An 18,669-nucleotide genomic window follows, 5' to 3' on the forward strand; every position below is an offset into this window, starting at 1 on the left:
GCGATGGGAAGTTTAATGCTCTTCACAGGAAAGGGTATCGATGGGCTGAGAGCCATGGCAGCGTCGCCAAGTTGCTGTAAAACCGTCCTATCTTCATTTCTCCTTCCACAACCTCCCTTATTCCCGCCGCAATTTCCGATTTAATGCCAATGCCAACATTACCTTGGAGTAATGTGTGCGCTCAATCAAAGAGGAGCTTTTTAGACAAATGCATTAAGATGTCCGTCCATATTAGCCATATAAAGTAGTAGGGTATGATCTACAGGGGACAGAGTCGTTCCTCCATTCAAATCGAACCTAAAGCTATGCAGCTTTCCAGATAAAGCATGGATGATTTACAATTAAATCATCCGGGTATCAGTGCGCACGGTACTCATCATATACTTTATGCATTGTCGTGATAAAGGTGCTTGAAGGATATGGAGGATGCAGCTCCTCGTAGGGCGTAACGATATTATAGCCAAGTACCACGTATAGCACCGGGTAGCTAGCACTTTGTCCGAGTTCAGGCCGATGTGAGAATGGCAACATCGGCGACTCTGAGCACGACTGCATGCCGGGCCGGGGCTGTCAAGTGGGGGAGAAGTACATGTATGCATGTTGATAGAGTACCAAGATAAATCAAATGATAAGTCGGTACATAGAGACGGGGAGGAGCTTCGTATATCGAAAGGCTCGATGCTTGACCATGGAGTATGGTCTAGCAGTCCCATTGGTATTAGCCGTGAGCCACTCGGAAACCGCATTGGACACAGCATTCTGCATCATAAACTAAGAACTTTCAAAGTTCTAAGCGTCATGTATAATCAGACACGGTATAGGGTATTTGGATAATAGGAGTTTAATCATGTTCGACTCTTGGGTGCTCATATTCTTGTCAACTACGATCGCCGTCCTTTGGTGTTGAAGCTCTGGGGGAATGACTGTCCATCGAGGAAACCAGACGGCTCTCGCTCCTCGCCAACAACAGCAAGTGACCGATCAAGTGGGATCAAGTGGAATAATTTTCCGGGGAGCATGGCACTGACGAGAGCTCCCAAGCTCCCACGCAGGGATGTGCGTGATATTCAGTGCCTGTTCCAATATTTGTCGGAGATGGAGCGCCTAATCCCTGTCCCATGAAGTTACTGCTCCGAGACAAATCCAGGTTTGGCGGAGGGGTTTGTGTCGAGTATCGTCTCTTGAGGTAGCCGGCCCATGTACATATATGATGTACTGGCTTACTCTGTATACTTCGAAGCAAGCAGGGCCTTGAAGCCGTCTATTGAAACCGACCATGAAAGAGGGATGGTTACTGTGTGTGCCCACATATGGAAATCGGGCTATCGACCAGGTATGGCTATATCGTACTCCGTATATACGAGATGAAATAATTCCGGATACCATCAACGGGTTGCATGCATATCTACTTACTTATTGTTAGCATATGGTAATATTAGTTGTAACCGCACCAAGCTCCTAATAATATGGGTGGACTTTAGTGCCATATTAGTGAAGAAGGTGTTAGTGATGGGAGCATACTACCTTGATCATTTTTGCGATCGGAGCTGTCTGAAGGAAAGGCTCTCTACCCCTTGACTCCACTTGAGACGGCTGATATCAGTGACTAAATTGACTTGCTTCGTTTAGCGTGGACAGGGGTAGATGCAAGAAAGCAACTATTGAAGCGAAAAGTGGCCTAAAAAGCCCATCAAAACTGGAGAAGCCGACGGCTAAACCTTTTTCCCTCTAGTGAACTCGCAATTTTTCCAGCCGTAAAATGAAGGCCAGGAGGCCGAGAGCATTCTCCGTATGCACGGGAGCGGCGACTTAACATGCACTCAGTCTGGTCCCAACGCCTGAACAGACGGCATATTCCTCGACAAGACCGCCTTCTCGTTAAAGCTGCTGTCGTACAAAACTGCCGTTTACTGAAGTGTCAAAAATGTTCCGAGTTGGCGCCGTCGGGCCGAAATTCTGGTGCCTGAACCAGGTCGGCTCGGCGCACACAGGGAAGTCACTGAACATGAGCAAACTCTCAGAGTGACTGTTGGTAAACTCGCCGGACGGCGTTTATAGAACACCGGAGGTTTCGCTTTTGATGCTACTTAGGGAGAGACGGGCGTTGAAAGATTCTCCCGCGCAACCCTCTTTGCTGTTTTGGCTTTTTTTTCTTGGATGCTAGCCTAGAGCTATGGACGTGGTGGAATTTGTCTGCTGTAGAATGAGCTGTGGCTGCCTGATTGGCTGGGCGAAAGATAATACACAGACCTCGACTATGGTCCTTCAGTGCCAAACCACTAGCACTCCATACGGGAATAGGCGGAAGGCATGAAGAGGATGATGATGTATCGCAGGAGAGTTCAAATGCGCTCAGCGAAGGCTTTGGCAGCATAGGCGAACGTACATTCACGGCTGAACAGCATAAGAGAGCAAGAAAAGAAAAAAGGGGTCTTAATTCCAGTGACCAGGACCAACGCCAATGCTTGAGTATGCATGTATGCATTTTGGGGTCAGCATATTCAGCGTGTTGCTCGTTTCGCTTCGCTTTACCTAGCTTGCTTCAGTTGCAAAGAAGAGCTGGCTCGCGTGCACGGCGGTGGCCATGCCCTGAGGGATCAGGATATTGAAACGTAAACCTCCGTCTTGTGTCTATGTTGTACAACCAGCCTGCAAGGCGTTCCCACAGCCTGGTAGAGTAGGATTTTAGCAAGCGGATCTTGCCACATTTCTGACGGGGAAGGATCTGGCTATGTTTAGCAACAAGCAAAAAAAAAAAAAGGAAAAAGATGGGAGGCAGAAAAAAGGTGGCGCCATATCATGATACGTTCGGCTGAACTGGCATCGTGGGTGACCAGGTGCGTAGCTTGGCTGGAAGGTGAAGGGATATCTTGCGCTGTGAGCATGTTCGTGGTTCATCGTGCAGATGTTCGGATGGAGGTGAATGGATGTATGTACGGTGAGATTCTTGGCTTACCTGGATCATAATGCATGACCGCACGGCTGTTACGTATTAGGAAATCCAGAAGGGTCAACCAAGGCCAGCGAAACCTGCCCAGAGACAAACAAGGAGATTTTTTGATGGACGCACTTATGCAAAAGGACAAGTTCTCAGGATGAACATTTTGGCTCAACCCGAGTCCATCCTAACTTACAAAACCGAAAAGAGACCGCTGGTATCCAGAATCTCTTGATGGTTCCACAGATCAAGCGGATCATCCAGATATACATCCGTATACATAGTTAAAATCTATGGGCACATATGTAGCGAAATGACAGGCTGGATGCAAATGCACTGCGCGTTCCCTGGTCATCGTTAACGGTTTTCCACAACACCTTTTGACACTGTATCTCCGACTCCATGGGGAAACTTTGCGCACGTCAACTGTCACCCCTCATCCTCCTGACGGTGGTTAAAAAAAGATATCACATCGTGATACCAAAAACAAAAAATAGGGCGTCGGTAAAAAAAAAAAAAAAAGGTCGGTGCAGAAGCTCCCATCGTTGACATGGTGTTGAGCCAGGCGGAAACTCCGTAGTTTGTCGATGCCTTGACAGGGGAAGGGTGGTTGGAGCCATATCCCATCCTATGAAGGAGAAATGGTGGATAGCAGTTTCCCAGGTGAAGAATGTTGCAGCCGTTCGTATCGATTGACTTTCATAGGTCAATCTCTCGGCCAGAAGAGCGAGGTTGGGTCTAGGATCAGGGAGTCGTGGGGAAGGAGGGATGAGGGATCCAGGGCAGAATCTTTCCAGGGGTCATGGAGGACAGGTGGTGGAAACAGGAGATCCCCTTACTGGTGGATAATTTTCCCTTCCCGATACGACCACTCTGTCCGCCGACAGAGCAAGCAGATCCAGACAAGGAAGCGCAGGCAAATTTCCAGTTCGCCCAGGGTAAGGTCAGATAACGAGCATCTTAGTCTGTTTGATCATCCAGCGGCGAGGATCATTCCAGGGTTCTGTAGCAAGAACTTTGCCTTGCTGACGGTGAGATTTCTGCTGACGATACGGAGTAGACACTATGGAAGAAATGTTCACTGCACGGTCCGTCACTGTCCCCTTCCATCCCGCGATCGGTCTGCCAGATAGAGCCAGAATGGTTCGATTGCCAGATAGTACCATGACGCTGCCGGCCTTGTTTTGGCATGTGTTAGTTAAGCTGAAGAATCTGTCTTTTGTAACTTCGTATTTTCCTTTCCTTTTCTTTTTTGATGGTTTTTGTTTTTTTATATCAGTCTCGTTTTATTTTATTTTCGGTTGAGCCTCGGGATACCACGTGACATCCAGATCAAGATTAGCGTCTTCTTTATTTTTTCGTCGTTTCTACAACGTCGAAGAAGAAAACGACAGCAAAGACTAGCAAAGACGGCGATAAAGAGACAAAGATAAGGCGGGGGAGAAGGAGGAGGATGAGAGGCAAAAGTGAAATGGATGGCGGATGGATAGAGTGAGTCTTACTGTCGCGGATACAGCTACCTCAAGGAAGGGCTAACAAGCTGCGCAGGCGAACAGGAAGCCGTGGACAGACTGGGATCCTGAGACCCCATGTAAGTACGCCGAGGCGGACCCCGGGGACCACCCCTTGCCAGAGGATAGCCGAATTTACCCCTTTCTTGTCCATGGGTCCGCTGCTCTCGAAAACAGCGCTGGTTCGTCGCTCGTATTATGCTTTCACCAGCCCCAGAAATCCGTGGATGGCCACCGAAGCTTCTGAAGCATTGGCTGACGACGCCAAGCTAGCGCCCAGCAACCCCCGGGATGGGGATCAAGTATAATCTGACAGTCCCTCATGCACAGTAGCAGCAAGGTGAAAAGTAAGAAAAGAACAAGAGAAAATACGTCGAGCAACCTGGCGAGCTTCCAAGAACCAAGGAGTCCGCCCTTCTTATATACTCCTTACATATGTACTGACTCAGGCAGTCTTGGTTGATGATCTGAACTAGCCGACCGAACGGATTCCCACGGCACTTTTCTTCGTACCTTTGGATCATCTCTTTGCGTAGGCCAGTAGACGGGAAGACCAGGGGTGAAATCCCGAACAGCAGCAGTTCCGAGTTCTTCTTTCGATGCTACCTGTCGGGTTGTGTCGTGTTTGCTTAGCTGGTCGTGTTGTCGCGAACGCAAACGCTGGTTCTGTATACGGAAAATAGACGCAACGCTACCTTTGGAGAGCTGATCGTGATTCATCTCGTTCAGTCAAAACATACGGAGGAGCGGAGTTGGGGTTTTTGTGGTAAGTGTAGGCGCGGAAGGCGATAACGTGTCGCTTTCTACTTCTGACGCCTGAAGATATCCCCGGGCCGAAACTGGCTTCTTCTGGTTGGTGTGATTTTCATAAACATCGAAGTTGGTTGGATTGGGGCATGTCAAGCAGGTAAGCAGTAGGCATAACCATCCTTCCAGAAGAAAATTCAAGGCCCTTGAGCAACCTCCAAGGCCGTGGCATCCTGTCACGTGGAGTCATAACCGCGTTGCAAATCAAACTGAGATTGTTGTCCGAGACGAGTGTGGAGGCTAAGTCCCTGGCTTAGCGTGCTATCTATAGCCCGCTCGCCAACCATGTGGAGGAACCTCTCCAGCAAAATGTGGAACCGAAATTGAATGGGATAAAGTTGAAACACAAGGCTTTTTAGAGCTTGAGCCTAACTACCCCCGCCACACGCCTATACCTGAGCCAAGTCTGGCACACCGTACGGGTACCCCTACTTTATCCCCATGGGATGCAAAAATCGCAAAAAAGAAGCAAAGTGACATAAAAAGCAAACCTGAAAAAGGAACATCTTCAAAAAACATCAACAGGATTGAAGAGCAAAAGAAAAAAAGCGACAAACTTCAACAGGGTGCAATGTAGCTCCATGCTCCAATTTTTCCTTTCTGGCTGATTTAATGAGACAAACACTAGGTGTCTCATACGATTCTTCCTCGCAGCGAAGTTGCTCCCAAATCTCTTGAATGTCCTTGGTCTTCCTTAGCATTCGGGTTCTTCCTTTTGTCCCTGGTTATCTTTGCTTTTCCCCTCGATTTTTTGGCCATCTCTCGGCCGCTCTGGGCCAGAAGTAGTGAGCAGCGTTTCCGCGGGCCGACATGCTGTTTCAATCTGACCATCAAAGGTCAAGACGTTACTGGTATAGGTACCAGGGTGGGGAGGGGGGGAGCGTAGCTAGGCGCATGATAGGCCTTGCCTGGCGGATACCAGTGGCCTTAGCCTTAGCCACGTTCAATATACGGAGGCTAAATATATATTTATATTCCTTCCACTTGTCAACAGATTTTACATAAATAACCACTCCTCCACCCCATCAATGACAGTTCTGTAGATCAGAATTCACATCCACTCCTTTGAGGATAACAGTTATTCAACTTCCTTCCAGCTACCTATAGACGGTCGTTCGGGGGTCAAACGGGGGACACATCTCATTTGCGTTGACGCATTACAAAAGTTGGGAAAGCCTTTGCACGGCGCGCATACACATACACACGCACAATGAAGTACGGTTCAGTGTTGGTGGCCGCGCTTGCTGCCCTCGCAGAAGCTACCATCCCCATTCCCAAGGGCGGAGTTCCTGGTCAACCTATCCAGGAGAGCGGGAAGGGAGGTGTCTTTTCCGGTATGGCGTTCCAGCCACTTATGCACCTTACCGGCGCTGTGGAAAGTTGTTTTGCTAACTTTGCATGACAGGTGGTACCAACAATGAACTTGATCTCCAGAATCCAAGCAATATCGGCGGCCAGCCCGACACCGACAATGGCCTTGTTCCAAACTTGAAATGGAGCTTCTCCCTTTCCAAGACACGAATGTTGTACGGCGGTTGGATCCGTGAGCAGGTCATCCAGGATCTACCAGCCAGTCACGACATTGCCGGCGCCCAAGTCCATTTGATCAAGGGTGCCATCCGACAAATGCACTGGCACAGAGTTGTATGTTTGCACATTACCACTTTGGCCACTATTTTTCCGGCCTGGGTCGCATGAAGAATTGTATACTGAGACTCGTACCTTCTAGGCTGAATGGGGTTACATCTACGCTGGTGAATTCCTAGTATCTGCCGTCACTGAGGACGGCCAGTTCCAGCTCGATAAGCTCGGAGTTGGTGACATGTACTACTTCCCCAAGGGATCTGCCCACTCTCTCCAGGGTCTTGCAGACGAGAACGAGATTCTCCTGATTTTCGATGACGGTGACTTCGACCGTATCGGGTATGCTCAAGCCTTCCCTCCATTATTCACTGGCCGCGACTAACAGCTTCATAGTACCACCTTCATGGTTGCCGACTGGATCTCCCACACTCCAAGAGATGTCCTGGCCAAGAACTTTGGCGTCCCGCTTGGCACCTTCGACAAGGTCCACAAACCCGATCCAGCCCTTCTCAATTCTACCATCAGCACCAAGACCGTCGAAGGTGGAAACGGCCCTCTCACTGGCAACAGCTCCTACACCTTCCACATCGCCAATGCTCCAGAGATACAGGTCCCCGGTGGTGGTGGTACTATCCAGATTGTCGACTCCAAGAATTTCCCTATCTCTAAGACCATTGCTGCCGCTGTTGTCCGCCTAAAGCCCGGTGGCATGCGTGAGCTTCACTGGCACCCAACTGTAAGTTCCTGCTGTCCTCTTCTGATCTACACCCATTTTTTCGATCCCATCTAACCATGCACATACAGGCTGAGGAATGGGTCTACTTCCACAGCGGAAATGGCCGCGCTACTGTCTATATGGGTGGTGGCCTTTCCCGAACCTTCGACTTCACTGCTGGTGATACCGGTGTCTTCCCCGACAACTCCGGTCACTACGTTGAGAACACCTCTGAGACTGAGGAGCTTGTCTACATCGAAGTTTTCAAGGCCGACCGTATTGCCGATGTCTCTCTCAGCCAATGGCTCGCCCTTACTCCTTCAGATATCGCTGCTGCCGCTATCAATGTACCAATCGAGGTCATTGAGCAGATCAAGAAGGACAAGCAGTACATTGTCTCATAAACGTGACACACGCGGAGGTGCAGGCACCTCAGACTATCCTCTGAGAACAACCACCTTCAATTTTACTTCCCTGTAACTTTTTTTATCAACCCTTACTCACACACTCTCTCGCCCGCCCCTGTCCGGCCTGGATACATTAATGACTCTATACTCTCACCCTCGACGGCTTTCTTTCACTTCTTACATACATTTGCCTGCACATAAGCTGTTCTGTCCGCTGCTGGTACAACCTCTTTCCTTTTTTCCTCCTATATATCCTTCTGTTTCTTGTTACGTCTATTAGATCTGCACATAGCTGACCTCCTGTCCTCTCTATTTTACCGAGCAACACATACATCTGCTCTCTCACTTTTTCTTTTTTTATTTCTGTTTAGAACCAAAACAAGAAACAATTTAGAAAACACTCAAAAAAAAAAGAAAGTTCCAAACACGCAGTATATAGAATCCAAATACGATGTTGACCATTCAGAAGATATCACTCTTTTCAACGGCATATAGAAAGTAGAAGCAAACCACAGCTTCCAAAAAGACTTTGTCTTGTTTCTTTTTCTCAACAAGCTCTGCACTATCTTACAACCTTCCTGTCGGGGGATGCGGTGTACTTGTACATGGTTTGCTGTCTTCCGGCTTTGATAATCGGCAGCAGTGGCAAAGTACCCGGGACTCCCGTATAACTAGTTAGCTGGCTACTTGGCGGAAGCGCAAATCAACCGCCAGCCTTGCGTCCATAACGCCCCGTCAAACACGCGGCTTAAATATCTGACTGTCCCCATTGCGAACGAGCATCTATCAAGAAATGACGAATATCAACAAGCAAAAGAAAGCGAGCCAGCAACTCCTCCGGCATTGCTCGAGCTGAAACGGAGTACCTCCGCTGGCGACGGCATTTCCCTCCCAACCTCAGGGGAAAGCCGAACAATGTACTCCATACCTATTTCTGGCTGCGGGATCGCGGTACCCAATAAGACTGTGGAGAGCAATCTGGTTCGTATATTGAGCTCCTGCGCTTCCATCAGTTGGCCTCCAGGCTCCTCCTTCTGGCAACGATCCGTTGTCCGACTGGCTGTCTGTCCGTCTCAATGCAGTCACAGCGGCGGCCGCACCAGACCAGACTAGAGTCACCGGACTGCTAGCCAGAGGGCTGCTCATCGTCCTGCCTTGCTGGGTTACCGCACAATATTCTCCGCTGTTTAATCCTATGCTGGCCTTGCCACCGCCGAAACCCTCTCTCTCGAAAGTCGAGTCAAGGTAGATTAGAGGAGTGACCTAAAATGAACAACCGGACCGCGTACTCCGACCCCCTTACATTAAAATGGCGGAGGTTGTTGTCCCGGCCCGGAATTTCAAGGTCATGGACAGCTTCTCGGCTTATGCTGACTGCAGGAGGCCAGGCTGGAGAAGCCGACTGGACATAAGCACACAGCTGCGTGTGCGTGTGCGTGTATGGATGTATGGATGTTCGTAGTGCTTACTCTTGCATAACGACAAGGCATGTCAGGAACCAGGATCGACTGGAAGGTGCATGCATATCGGATGCAGAGAGACACCATGCTGGTTAACGAGAAAGCGAGTTGATGTACCAGGCCAGGATGATCCGCGATGTACCCGATGTACTCGCGCCACTAACTACTGCTCTCATGGAAATGATGCTTATCTTTTCAAACCAAAAAAAAAGGAGAAGTATAACTAGTATAGGAAGAGCAAAGACAAAACGAGCACGTAGAGGACAATACGAGAATGCAGCAACAGGCGATGGCAGGAGGTTGACACATACCAACATGGCATGGCAGTGCAGGGATCTTTTTAATAGTTGGTGACGTGGGAAGCCTGACCCACAGTTAATAATTCTGGGACAATATTATTCTGGTTCAACGATCAATTAACTACGACAATATTTAAAATAAGTTGATAATATAGGTAGGAAGTAACTAACTACAGTCGACACCCTCAAACTCCTTCGTAAACGATACATCCAAACATAAACCTGGCATCCAGCGTCATCGAACACGTTAACTATCAAGCATCAAGCATCTGTAAAATCCGTAACCCCTTCTTCCCCCTTCGCTTCCCCACATTGCTTCTCTCCATCTGACTGAAAATCATCCTTAACCCTGTCATGATCGAGCATCAACTTCAAAAAGAAAAACATAGTAGGAGATATAAAAAGAAACATGTTGAAGCAAGTATCAAAACGTTGCAGATATCCACGGCAAACCTCGGAGAAAAAGAAGCAGACTTGCATCTGTTCCCTACCAAACCTCCCTACCTCACAAACCTTTCCACCGTGCCCAACCCGCAGCTTTAATTTCCTTCGATTTTGAAGGTTGATGATGGCTGCCTTTGCTTTTGGACGGGGATGACTCGCTCTCATCCTGGACGAGGGCACCACCCCTTCCTTCTTCTGCGACCTTTCCACTGACCTCGCGACGGCGGCCAACTCCCAAGCCGGCTAGATAATTTCCGTACCCTGGAGAGCCGGAGCCTAGATCAGGCCCAAGGTCGATACCTGTGTTGCTGACAACCCGTCCTTTGCGATCAGTCTCACCTCGACCGGTGGACTCATAGTTGCCATCAGCATCATCGGCCTCTCCTTGGAGAGACTCGTAAGCTGACACTCGGCCGCTCTTACGTCTCCAACGGGACGATAGTTTCTTGTTGCTACCGGGGGATGGAGTGTTCTTTGCGAGCTCCCCGTACGAGCGTGACTTGCTTCCAGGCGTAGCTTTGGAAGGTGTGGCAGATGGGTTTGGAAGATTGGAAAGTACCTCACGTCGGACATCGCTTCTAACAGCTTCCTTGCTATCCTCCTCTGGCTCCAATGGACGAGGAGTTGGTGGATTCATGGACAGTGGGTTCACCTCCAGGCCGGAGTTGTGGTTGAGCTGTTCTGGTTTATCCTTAGAGTAGTAACGCTCGCCCTGGCTTTGTTGATATCCAAACATGATGTCTGATTCGTTTGGATCAAGGATAGCTTCATCTTCGTCGTCATCGTCATCATCTACAGCAGCGTATGCTCCTCGATGTCGGAGAACGGTACCGCTTCGTTGCATCAGATCATCATCTCCATCGAAATTATCATCCCAGATTGCATCTTCAGGATCTCTGAATGGCGAGACCCCTTGAGCGTTGAGTTCAGGCGATGGAGGATTTGAAGGGTACGCTTCCCAGTTATTATCTCCCATGGAAGATACACCACTTGGCCCACGGTTTTGATAGTCTACAGACAATGCCTGAGACTGTGCAGTGGAGGGTGGGGTGTGGAAGACAGCGGACTGGGGCCTGGACGACCCATTTCCTCTTCCCCTGACGGTAGTGCGGGAAATGGGCGTCTTGGGACGACTGGACTCTTCATACTGACGAACCTGTTGGCTTGGGAGATCAGAGCGGGAGTGACGATACGACTTAGCAGAGTAGTATGACGACCGGTCATCACCTTGCTTCTGGGGTTGGTTGCCTGTGATAGTCACACCGGAATCGGCCCTTGTGTGTGCAAATGGCACAGTGCGAGTAGCTGGCAGGATAGTGTTGTATGGATTCGTCTCAGATGAACCAATTGTGCTTTGGCTAAGGTGTTTTTCCGCTATCTCAGACCTGATGCGCATATGGGGACGAGCAGTCAAGGTATCCTCCAGCGGGTTCATGTCTGGTGGCAATTTAGTTATCTTACGGAACACCACAGCCAGGTAGATATCCACAATCAACGATGCAACATGAAGCCCACCAACTATCGTGGCAATGAGAACGGCGGCATATATGATCTTTTCATTTGCATCGTCGGTACCAAACAGCGTATTCCACCCATAGCTCTTTGATTCATACTCCGTTCGCGAAATTAAGGCAGTGAACACATAGAATGGGATCAGGCCTGCGTCAAGTACGGCTGCGAAGAGCATGTAGCTAGCCGTGGAACCAGGTGTACGGGAAGTGGCAGATCGGCAGAGGTGGAAAATCGCGTAGATCGTGCTCACCGTTGAAACAGCGGGCTTTCGGGTTGTTAGCATGTCCTTGACCGAAACATCTGGATTCTTAGGAGTGGAATCAACATACTCCCACACGTATAATCCATGCTACCTGAGTTGTCGTCTTGTTGATACAGATAACGCAGAACAGCATTCCCATCACCCCAATAAGGGTTAAAACTCGTAGAATAAGCTGGAATATCCGCGCATACTTGACGTATTTCTTGATATTCGGGCTCATATTTGTGACTGGTTTTCTCCCGCTTGGAAGGACCGCGTACTAGCAAGTCTCAGGCGTTAGATGTCTTCCAAGAGTGGAACGTATAAGCGGCAGGGTGGGGGATAGGTACCGAGTCAGGATGCTGGTTGAAATTGACCAAGGGGCCATCTTTCTTTGGCTTCTGCGGGCGAGGAGCCCAGCTGTTCAGAGTGACAGCTTTGGGGTTGAAGTCGGCAGCCTGTGCGGACTTGGGATACAGAGACGGCGGGTCGTATAGAAACGGCGGCTCGGTCTTCCCCATGGCCACTGTTATAGAGCTGTAAGCATATACTAAGAAATATCTGACTGTAGAGATGCTGATGCTGGTGTTGTTGAAACGACACGGCTGTTGTCTTCAAGAGCGCGGGCTGGACAAAACACAGCTGTCAGGATTGTTGCCACGGCAACAGGCGCTTCGTATTCCACCGTCCGCTCGCTTCGAGCCTCAACATTTAGCCGCGCGATCAGCGTTGCTACTAGCCTGACAGGCATCCTGTCAATTAGAAAATATCTATTTCGGCCCTGCATTGCAATGGGACATTGACGATGGCGATGGTGATGTTGTTAGTGACGTCGTGAGCAGTCGTCGGATTAAGCTTATCAGATCTAGTTGACTAAAAGTGTTATTCAACGACGGTTATTCCAACGTCGGCCATCTCAACGCTACAATTACAACTGCCTAGGTGCCATTATGGAGAAACGATAATCGAGCAGCTAAGCTACCTTGATGACCTCTACATATATACTGGCTATATTTAGGTATTCACAGCTGGTCCTCATAAGTGGAGTTGCTGGAGTTGCTGAAGATATCGACCAGCCGCGTGGAATCGGCCTGGAGAAGCCAGCGAAAGAGACCAGCCCAGCAGATGTCATTGGAGAGCGAGCGCTGTGACATTCGTGGGAGCCGTGGAGTTTCGTCAACCGATCATATCCCTTCGACCGTTGGCCGCAAGCACGTATGCAGCTCCATCAGATTGTTCGATGTCACATTCCTGACCAAGTTCTTCTGCCTGACCGCGTCAGCTCGCGTCATTAGTAATTCGTCAGCAAAGCAAGTCTAGATGTTGCCGTCATACATCTTGGGTCTGTCAGAGTTGATACGCACGATGCGTATACGTGCGCGGGAAGACCCTCTTAGCGTCGTCTGAGAATCTCGAGGCGAGTGAGTATGGAGCATGCACATCCCAGAGCCTCAGTTTGAGAGCGGTAGCCACCTGGCAATGATTCGCAGGAGATATTTTGCATAGACAGGATAGAACAAGCAGCCGCTTCCGTGTGGTATCATTTATGATAATCGCATTGCTATACCCTATTTGATCGAAACAAACGAAAATCAAAAGAAGGGTCTGGTTTGAGCTATCCAAGATTTTTTTTTATCATAGTTACCAACCCTTCGGTTGACCTTGTTCCATCAACGATGTTGTGCGACCGTTCACGAATTTTTCAACATTTGAGGCACCGCAGGTTTCAAAAGCAAAGCTTGTCTACCTCTGATGTAAGTAAGGTCCGTCGACTGGGATTAATGATCTACGAAATCCCAGCCCATATCATCACGGATATAAGAACCTTCCTCCTGATAATCTCGGTCGTGGTTTGAGACAGACCTGGAAATAATGTAGTATCGGCCAGGGATCCATCGCTATAGGACTGGGGGTGTGGATTTTTACAGCAATTTACCGGCTTGGATGCTTGACTGGGGTATCGAAAGCAAGGGGCCCCTACTGCTAACAAACTAGCGATTCAAATCCCTACTAGCACATACTTTAGTTCGTGGTCAGACCAACAAACCTGGGGTTCATCTCACGATGTGTATCTGTCCATTGCCTTCTCATGGAAAGAGAAAGAAGAAATGGAACATACATAAACAAAATGATAACCTAGGAAACATGCCCGGGGAAAGACACGTAACCCCATCCACCGAAAACACCTTGGTTGAATATGGGATTTCACGTTTGCAACACATATGCTCAAACCACTCAACATCTAACAAAATTTGCAACTCCGCCGTTGCGTTGGCCCGGTCGCTGGCTCTCCCGCTCCTAGCTGCAAGTCAAGGCCCTGTTTTTATGGAGCTACCATCGACATCCCATACGTATATCGATCGTTAGCCTGTGGTTATCGGCCGATTCTACCACAACCCGACAAGCAACTGTCGGGGTATACTAAATGATGACCGTTTACGTACATCACTTTTCGAGATCACCCGCAAATCTCTCTTGGTATATATGCATACATGGCATGAGTTCCGTGACCCCATGAGGCCTTTCCTTGTCGCCTGCTGAGAAGAAATCCGGGGAATAAGCCCAGGCGACAAACATTCGGAGTGATCCATCTTTCCGAACCTGTAACACTAGAGGCCAGCGTCAGGCGGGCTCAAGGGGTTAAAAGCACTGACCTCTCAATCCTCTCTCTCGACCGAGTTCAAGTATTCTGAAATGGTAGGGTCATGTTTTGATTTTCTGACGTTTGAGTAATTTTTTTTTTTTTTTTTTTTTGGGAAGAAGCGGATGGGCTTGGGAAAGAAGTCGAACCACTTTTTGGCTTTTCGAGATTGACTCCAAGAAGAGTTCGCGTCCTGTATGGTTTATAGGGTGTCTATGTATATGCACCTTGTCATCCACACCCCAGGAAGTCTTGGACAGCGGTGGACTTATTTTTAGAACTTCGGGTAGTAAGGCCCTGTCCAGAGGTTATGTGGCCTGCAATGCACAAATGTACGACTCTGGAGGGTTCATCGGTATACATGGGGATATAAACAGTGGGCATATATGCCTACGGAGGATAGCCGGTTCTATATTCAGCATTCGGGTATGCAAGTATGCAAGACGGTGAGGGATGCTCAATGCCAGCGGAGGATATTCGATGCGAGGTGCCAGGGTACGTCGGCCATGGTTACGTACCAGAATCATTCCCAGGAATCATCGCCTTCCTTTTTGGCAATCGGACGACGTCTCAGACAAACCATGTATCAATATCGCAATGTGAAGGCAGAAATGTAACCGATCGCATTTCATCCTAGCAGGACAAACTGTCAGACGGCTCTCCCGCAAAACCTATTGCAGACAAACCCTTCACCGCTCCGCCGATCAGCCTGAGTTGAAAGCTTTACCCTCGCCGCCTGGATGTCTCGTAGGTTCCTTTATGTCTGATCCGCTGCTGCCACGAATCCTTCGTTTGACATCCAGAGAGTCTTGGACAAAACGTCTCAACATCTGCAACCTCCCTTTCCCTTTGAACAAACACTTCTCTGTACTTTCGGAACAACCCTCGCTGCCCTCTGGGTTTGCCGCTCCCCATAGTTAGCTGTCTGGCTTGATGGATGTCCTAAGTACGGCTCGAATTCCTGCCTAGCAACTCAGGCGCGGTGGAGTCTATATCGGCTTCACAGTTATCACAACTATACGGAGTACTCTTCCAGCTAAGGGGATTCAACGAAGAATTCACCGTGAATTCTCCGTTTGTTCATGATATTCGACATATCAATATTCCACTTCCACCGCGCCAAGTAGTCAGCTAACTAATGGCACCAAACTAGCTAGCTAACTAGCTACTGCATGGCGGTAGACTGCAACATGCAGCATGTCGGGAGTAACTGACTAGTTAAAGAAAGGCTTCCAATGACAAGTTCTTTTCATTGCCTTCGAGCAATGAACAGTCGATGCCATTCGTTGATTTCCTCCAAAAGGTCGGAGCGTCCCTGTTCTCCGACACATCTATGGTGTATTTAACCTATCGACTAACTAGCTTGCGGCGCCAAATTCTAGCCTCTTGAAATTTTTTTCCACCTACTAATTCCTTTGATATTTGCTACATTCATTCATAGCGCATACACTGATTCACTACAACGGAACAGTGAATAAAATGGTCAGTGAAAGGCGACCCTTCCCAGCCTAGTATTTTTTTGCCTTGTTTCTTGCCGTTTGCTCGCCTTTTCCCCGTACTTCTCCCTTTCTCGCACATTATCTTGTCTCTTCGTCCTCAGCGTAGCCAGTTGATTTGGAGAGATATCGCGTATTATTCTATCATTATGCTAAGAAGGTACTCTACTAAAAAGGCTTTTACTTGCTTCTACTGGGTAAATGGAGGCTGCAAACACAGCGCCGACCAATGCAAATTTGTCCATGAATATACCGACCGGGTTGCTAAGCCGCCAAAGCCCCCTCGATATGGTGAGGAAAAAGTACCCCCTGAATGCCTCCTGAAGGCTTGTTTATGCAGTTCTGCTCACTGTCTACCAGCATCAGCATGGCGAGAGGACAGGGTCGAGACGAAGAATCTTATAGATCTGCTGTCCACTGGAAGCGAGACCAGCGATTCAAAGGTAACTTCCTCTTTTTCGGTAGTGTTGTGATGTTTATCTCCCGTGTAAACAAATGGTTAAACCAAGCATTCTTACACTGTGGTTGGAACTATCTTTCGATCTATCTAGGAGCTTGACTCAGTTGATACCTCTAATCAGACTGCTGAAGCTACTCGGCCCGCGCAGATCGTGTGCCGGGCTATTGAGGCCGGACACGACTATGGCCTTGTCAAGGAGCTTCTCACAAATTACTCTCGGTCAGGAGGCAGTGATACCATCTCAGCAGAAGAGAAACTGGACATACTGCTATCAGTTATAGCTTGCAGCCGGACTGATCTTGTTGACCTGGTCATTGAAAATGGGGCAGACCCCAACGGCACGGTGCACAATTCTGAAATACCCCTTCTCGGATCAGCCATATTGAACAGAAACTCGGCTTCAGTCTCGATTGTCAGGTCACTTTTGGCTGCGGGTGCCGATCCAAATTCGATTCCAAAGTCACTATGGGAACACGGAATCTACACGTATCAGGACCTAGAAGCGGACGACGACGATGAATTCATGGACTCTGGCCTGAAAGCGTTGAACGATACCCTTGAAGAAAGCGTCAATGTTTCAATCAAAAATTGTCTTTTTCAGGCCACCAGGACCTTACCTCCTCTCCCGGCAAGCATTGAGATGTACCTGTTGCCGTTTATCAAAAGAATATCACGTATAGAGCATACGTTGATCGGCCAGAGAATCGCGATAAAATGGGTGAGGATGTTTCTAATCATGAAATTTATGACGCGAACAAACGCTCCGTTGGTTATGGCGTTTGTTGGACCGGCTGGCCATGGAAAGTCGAGTCTTGCCAAAGAACTAGGCACATTTATACCAATCTCCAACCTGAAGAAGGTAGACCTAGACGATGAAGAAGAAGAAGAAGAGGAACTCTCAAGTAATAGAAGCTCTCCAAGCACATCAAGTGAACTGCAGGTTATATTTGTTGACAAGGGTGATAAAGCTGAGTACCAGCGGCTACTATCCTTCTTAGAAGGGGAAGAGACTTGTGAGTGGCGTTTATATAACACTCCGGTCAATATATAATTGGTCACGCTGCTAATTATACATCTAGGGTACTATCTAAATGAAGAGAGCAAGGTGATTATTGACCGATCAAGTACCTTATGTATCATCGCAGCATCAAGCGGGGAGGACAGGGTAATGGAATATTATGATCTCAACTCGAAAGAGCTCGAAGTAGAGCTTGCAGACAAGACAAACTGGGAATCTCGTCTACACCACGAACTAGAGCTTTGCGTTGCAAATGACCTAGAAAAGGAGATGGGGGTAAGACTAATTCAGCCCAATATATTTCGCTCACATCGGGATGTTCGAGCCAAATGCTTACTAGTAAATGTTCTAGACTTCTCTCGCAGGGCATATATCATGCTACATTCCATTTGTCCCGTTCTCAAAAACCGAGGCGGCAGTCCTTGCGCACTCTTACCTTCTAAAGGCCACTGACAGTCTAGCTGAGTTCCATGACTCCCTGCATCATTCTAAACAAGGCGAACCAGACAACGTCACATTCACCCTGGACGCCCAGGTTGAGGCGTGTGAAAACCTGGCCACGACCGTGTACATCATCAAGCTTGGTGCTCGCTCCATCGAACAAGGTGTCTTCAAGGCTGTTCAATCTCAGATGGTGCAGCAATATCTGAAGTCCGATTTGCTGAAGGAGAATGCCAGCCAGGATGATAATGCGGCCAAGAATGGTGATAGATGTGTCACTATTACGGTAGGAGAAGATTTTGCTATTCGGCTGGAGTGAAAAAAGGTTCAAATGAACGAAGGTTCGAAAATGGTCTGGGATGGTAATTGAGCATTATGCATGTTATCACGGTGGTGTCTAGGGCTTTGTAATTCAAATTTAATAGCTGAATGATGTGATATTTCTTATCAAAGGATTAGGAAATGAGCTGAAAATTGGTCAATGCAAGTAAGATAGAAGCAACCTGGGGGAGAACCTGTAGGGCTGGGATATCCACCAAGGACATGCATACATACTACTCCTTGTACCTTGATATAAGTGCATGATTAAAGGTAAAAAAAAACAAGCACCATATAGCCAAAGCAGTATATTAAGGTAAGACAGCATAAATTAGCCAGTTGAGAAGCGAAATTTGTGAACATGGAGGGCATATATG

General features: G+C 48.4%; 6 protein-coding genes across 6 annotated transcripts; 2 read left to right on the forward strand and 4 right to left on the reverse strand.

The window, feature by feature from the left end:
* Positions 1-2,597: 2,597 nt before the first annotated feature.
* Positions 2,598-3,220, reverse strand: MGYG_02238 (hypothetical protein; the record flags this gene model as incomplete). Its single annotated transcript, XM_003174659.1, has 3 exons — positions 2,598-2,725; positions 2,957-2,982; positions 3,135-3,220. 3 exons carry the CDS (start codon positions 3,218-3,220, stop codon positions 2,598-2,600), a joined length of 240 nt encoding a protein of 79 aa, XP_003174707.1.
* A 662-nt stretch (positions 3,221-3,882) lies between these two features.
* Positions 3,883-5,169, reverse strand: MGYG_02239 (hypothetical protein; the record flags this gene model as incomplete). Its single annotated transcript, XM_003174660.1, has 2 exons — positions 3,883-4,116; positions 4,963-5,169. 2 exons carry the CDS (start codon positions 5,167-5,169, stop codon positions 3,883-3,885), a joined length of 441 nt encoding a protein of 146 aa, XP_003174708.1.
* A 1,297-nt stretch (positions 5,170-6,466) lies between these two features.
* Positions 6,467-7,959, forward strand: MGYG_02240 (oxalate decarboxylase oxdD; the record flags this gene model as incomplete). The annotated part of the gene is made up of 5 exons (XM_003174661.1): positions 6,467-6,590; positions 6,662-6,900; positions 6,986-7,179; positions 7,234-7,576; positions 7,645-7,959. 5 exons carry the CDS (start codon positions 6,467-6,469, stop codon positions 7,957-7,959), a joined length of 1,215 nt encoding a protein of 404 aa, XP_003174709.1.
* Positions 7,960-8,645: 686 nt separating this feature from the next.
* MGYG_02241 (hypothetical protein) lies at positions 8,646-9,452 on the reverse strand (the record flags this gene model as incomplete). The annotated part of the gene is made up of 4 exons (XM_003174662.1): positions 8,646-8,745; positions 8,891-9,183; positions 9,266-9,364; positions 9,432-9,452. The coding sequence occupies 4 exons, from the start codon at positions 9,450-9,452 to the stop codon at positions 8,646-8,648; spliced, it is 513 nt and encodes a 170-aa protein (XP_003174710.1).
* Positions 9,453-10,226: 774 nt separating this feature from the next.
* MGYG_02242 (hypothetical protein) lies at positions 10,227-12,439 on the reverse strand (the record flags this gene model as incomplete). The annotated part of the gene is made up of 3 exons (XM_003174663.1): positions 10,227-11,942; positions 12,007-12,198; positions 12,269-12,439. The coding sequence occupies 3 exons, from the start codon at positions 12,437-12,439 to the stop codon at positions 10,227-10,229; spliced, it is 2,079 nt and encodes a 692-aa protein (XP_003174711.1).
* Positions 12,440-16,204: 3,765 nt separating this feature from the next.
* On the forward strand, positions 16,205-18,293 carry MGYG_02243 (hypothetical protein; the record flags this gene model as incomplete). Its single annotated transcript, XM_003174664.1, has 4 exons — positions 16,205-16,498; positions 16,607-17,528; positions 17,595-17,809; positions 17,886-18,293. The coding sequence occupies 4 exons, from the start codon at positions 16,205-16,207 to the stop codon at positions 18,291-18,293; spliced, it is 1,839 nt and encodes a 612-aa protein (XP_003174712.1).
* Between the last annotated feature and the right edge of the window lie 376 nt (positions 18,294-18,669).

This window comes from Nannizzia gypsea, genomic scaffold (assembly GCF_000150975.2).
Source record: "Nannizzia gypsea CBS 118893 supercont1.2 genomic scaffold, whole genome shotgun sequence".
Taxonomy (NCBI): Eukaryota; Fungi; Ascomycota; class Eurotiomycetes; order Onygenales; family Arthrodermataceae; genus Nannizzia; species Nannizzia gypsea.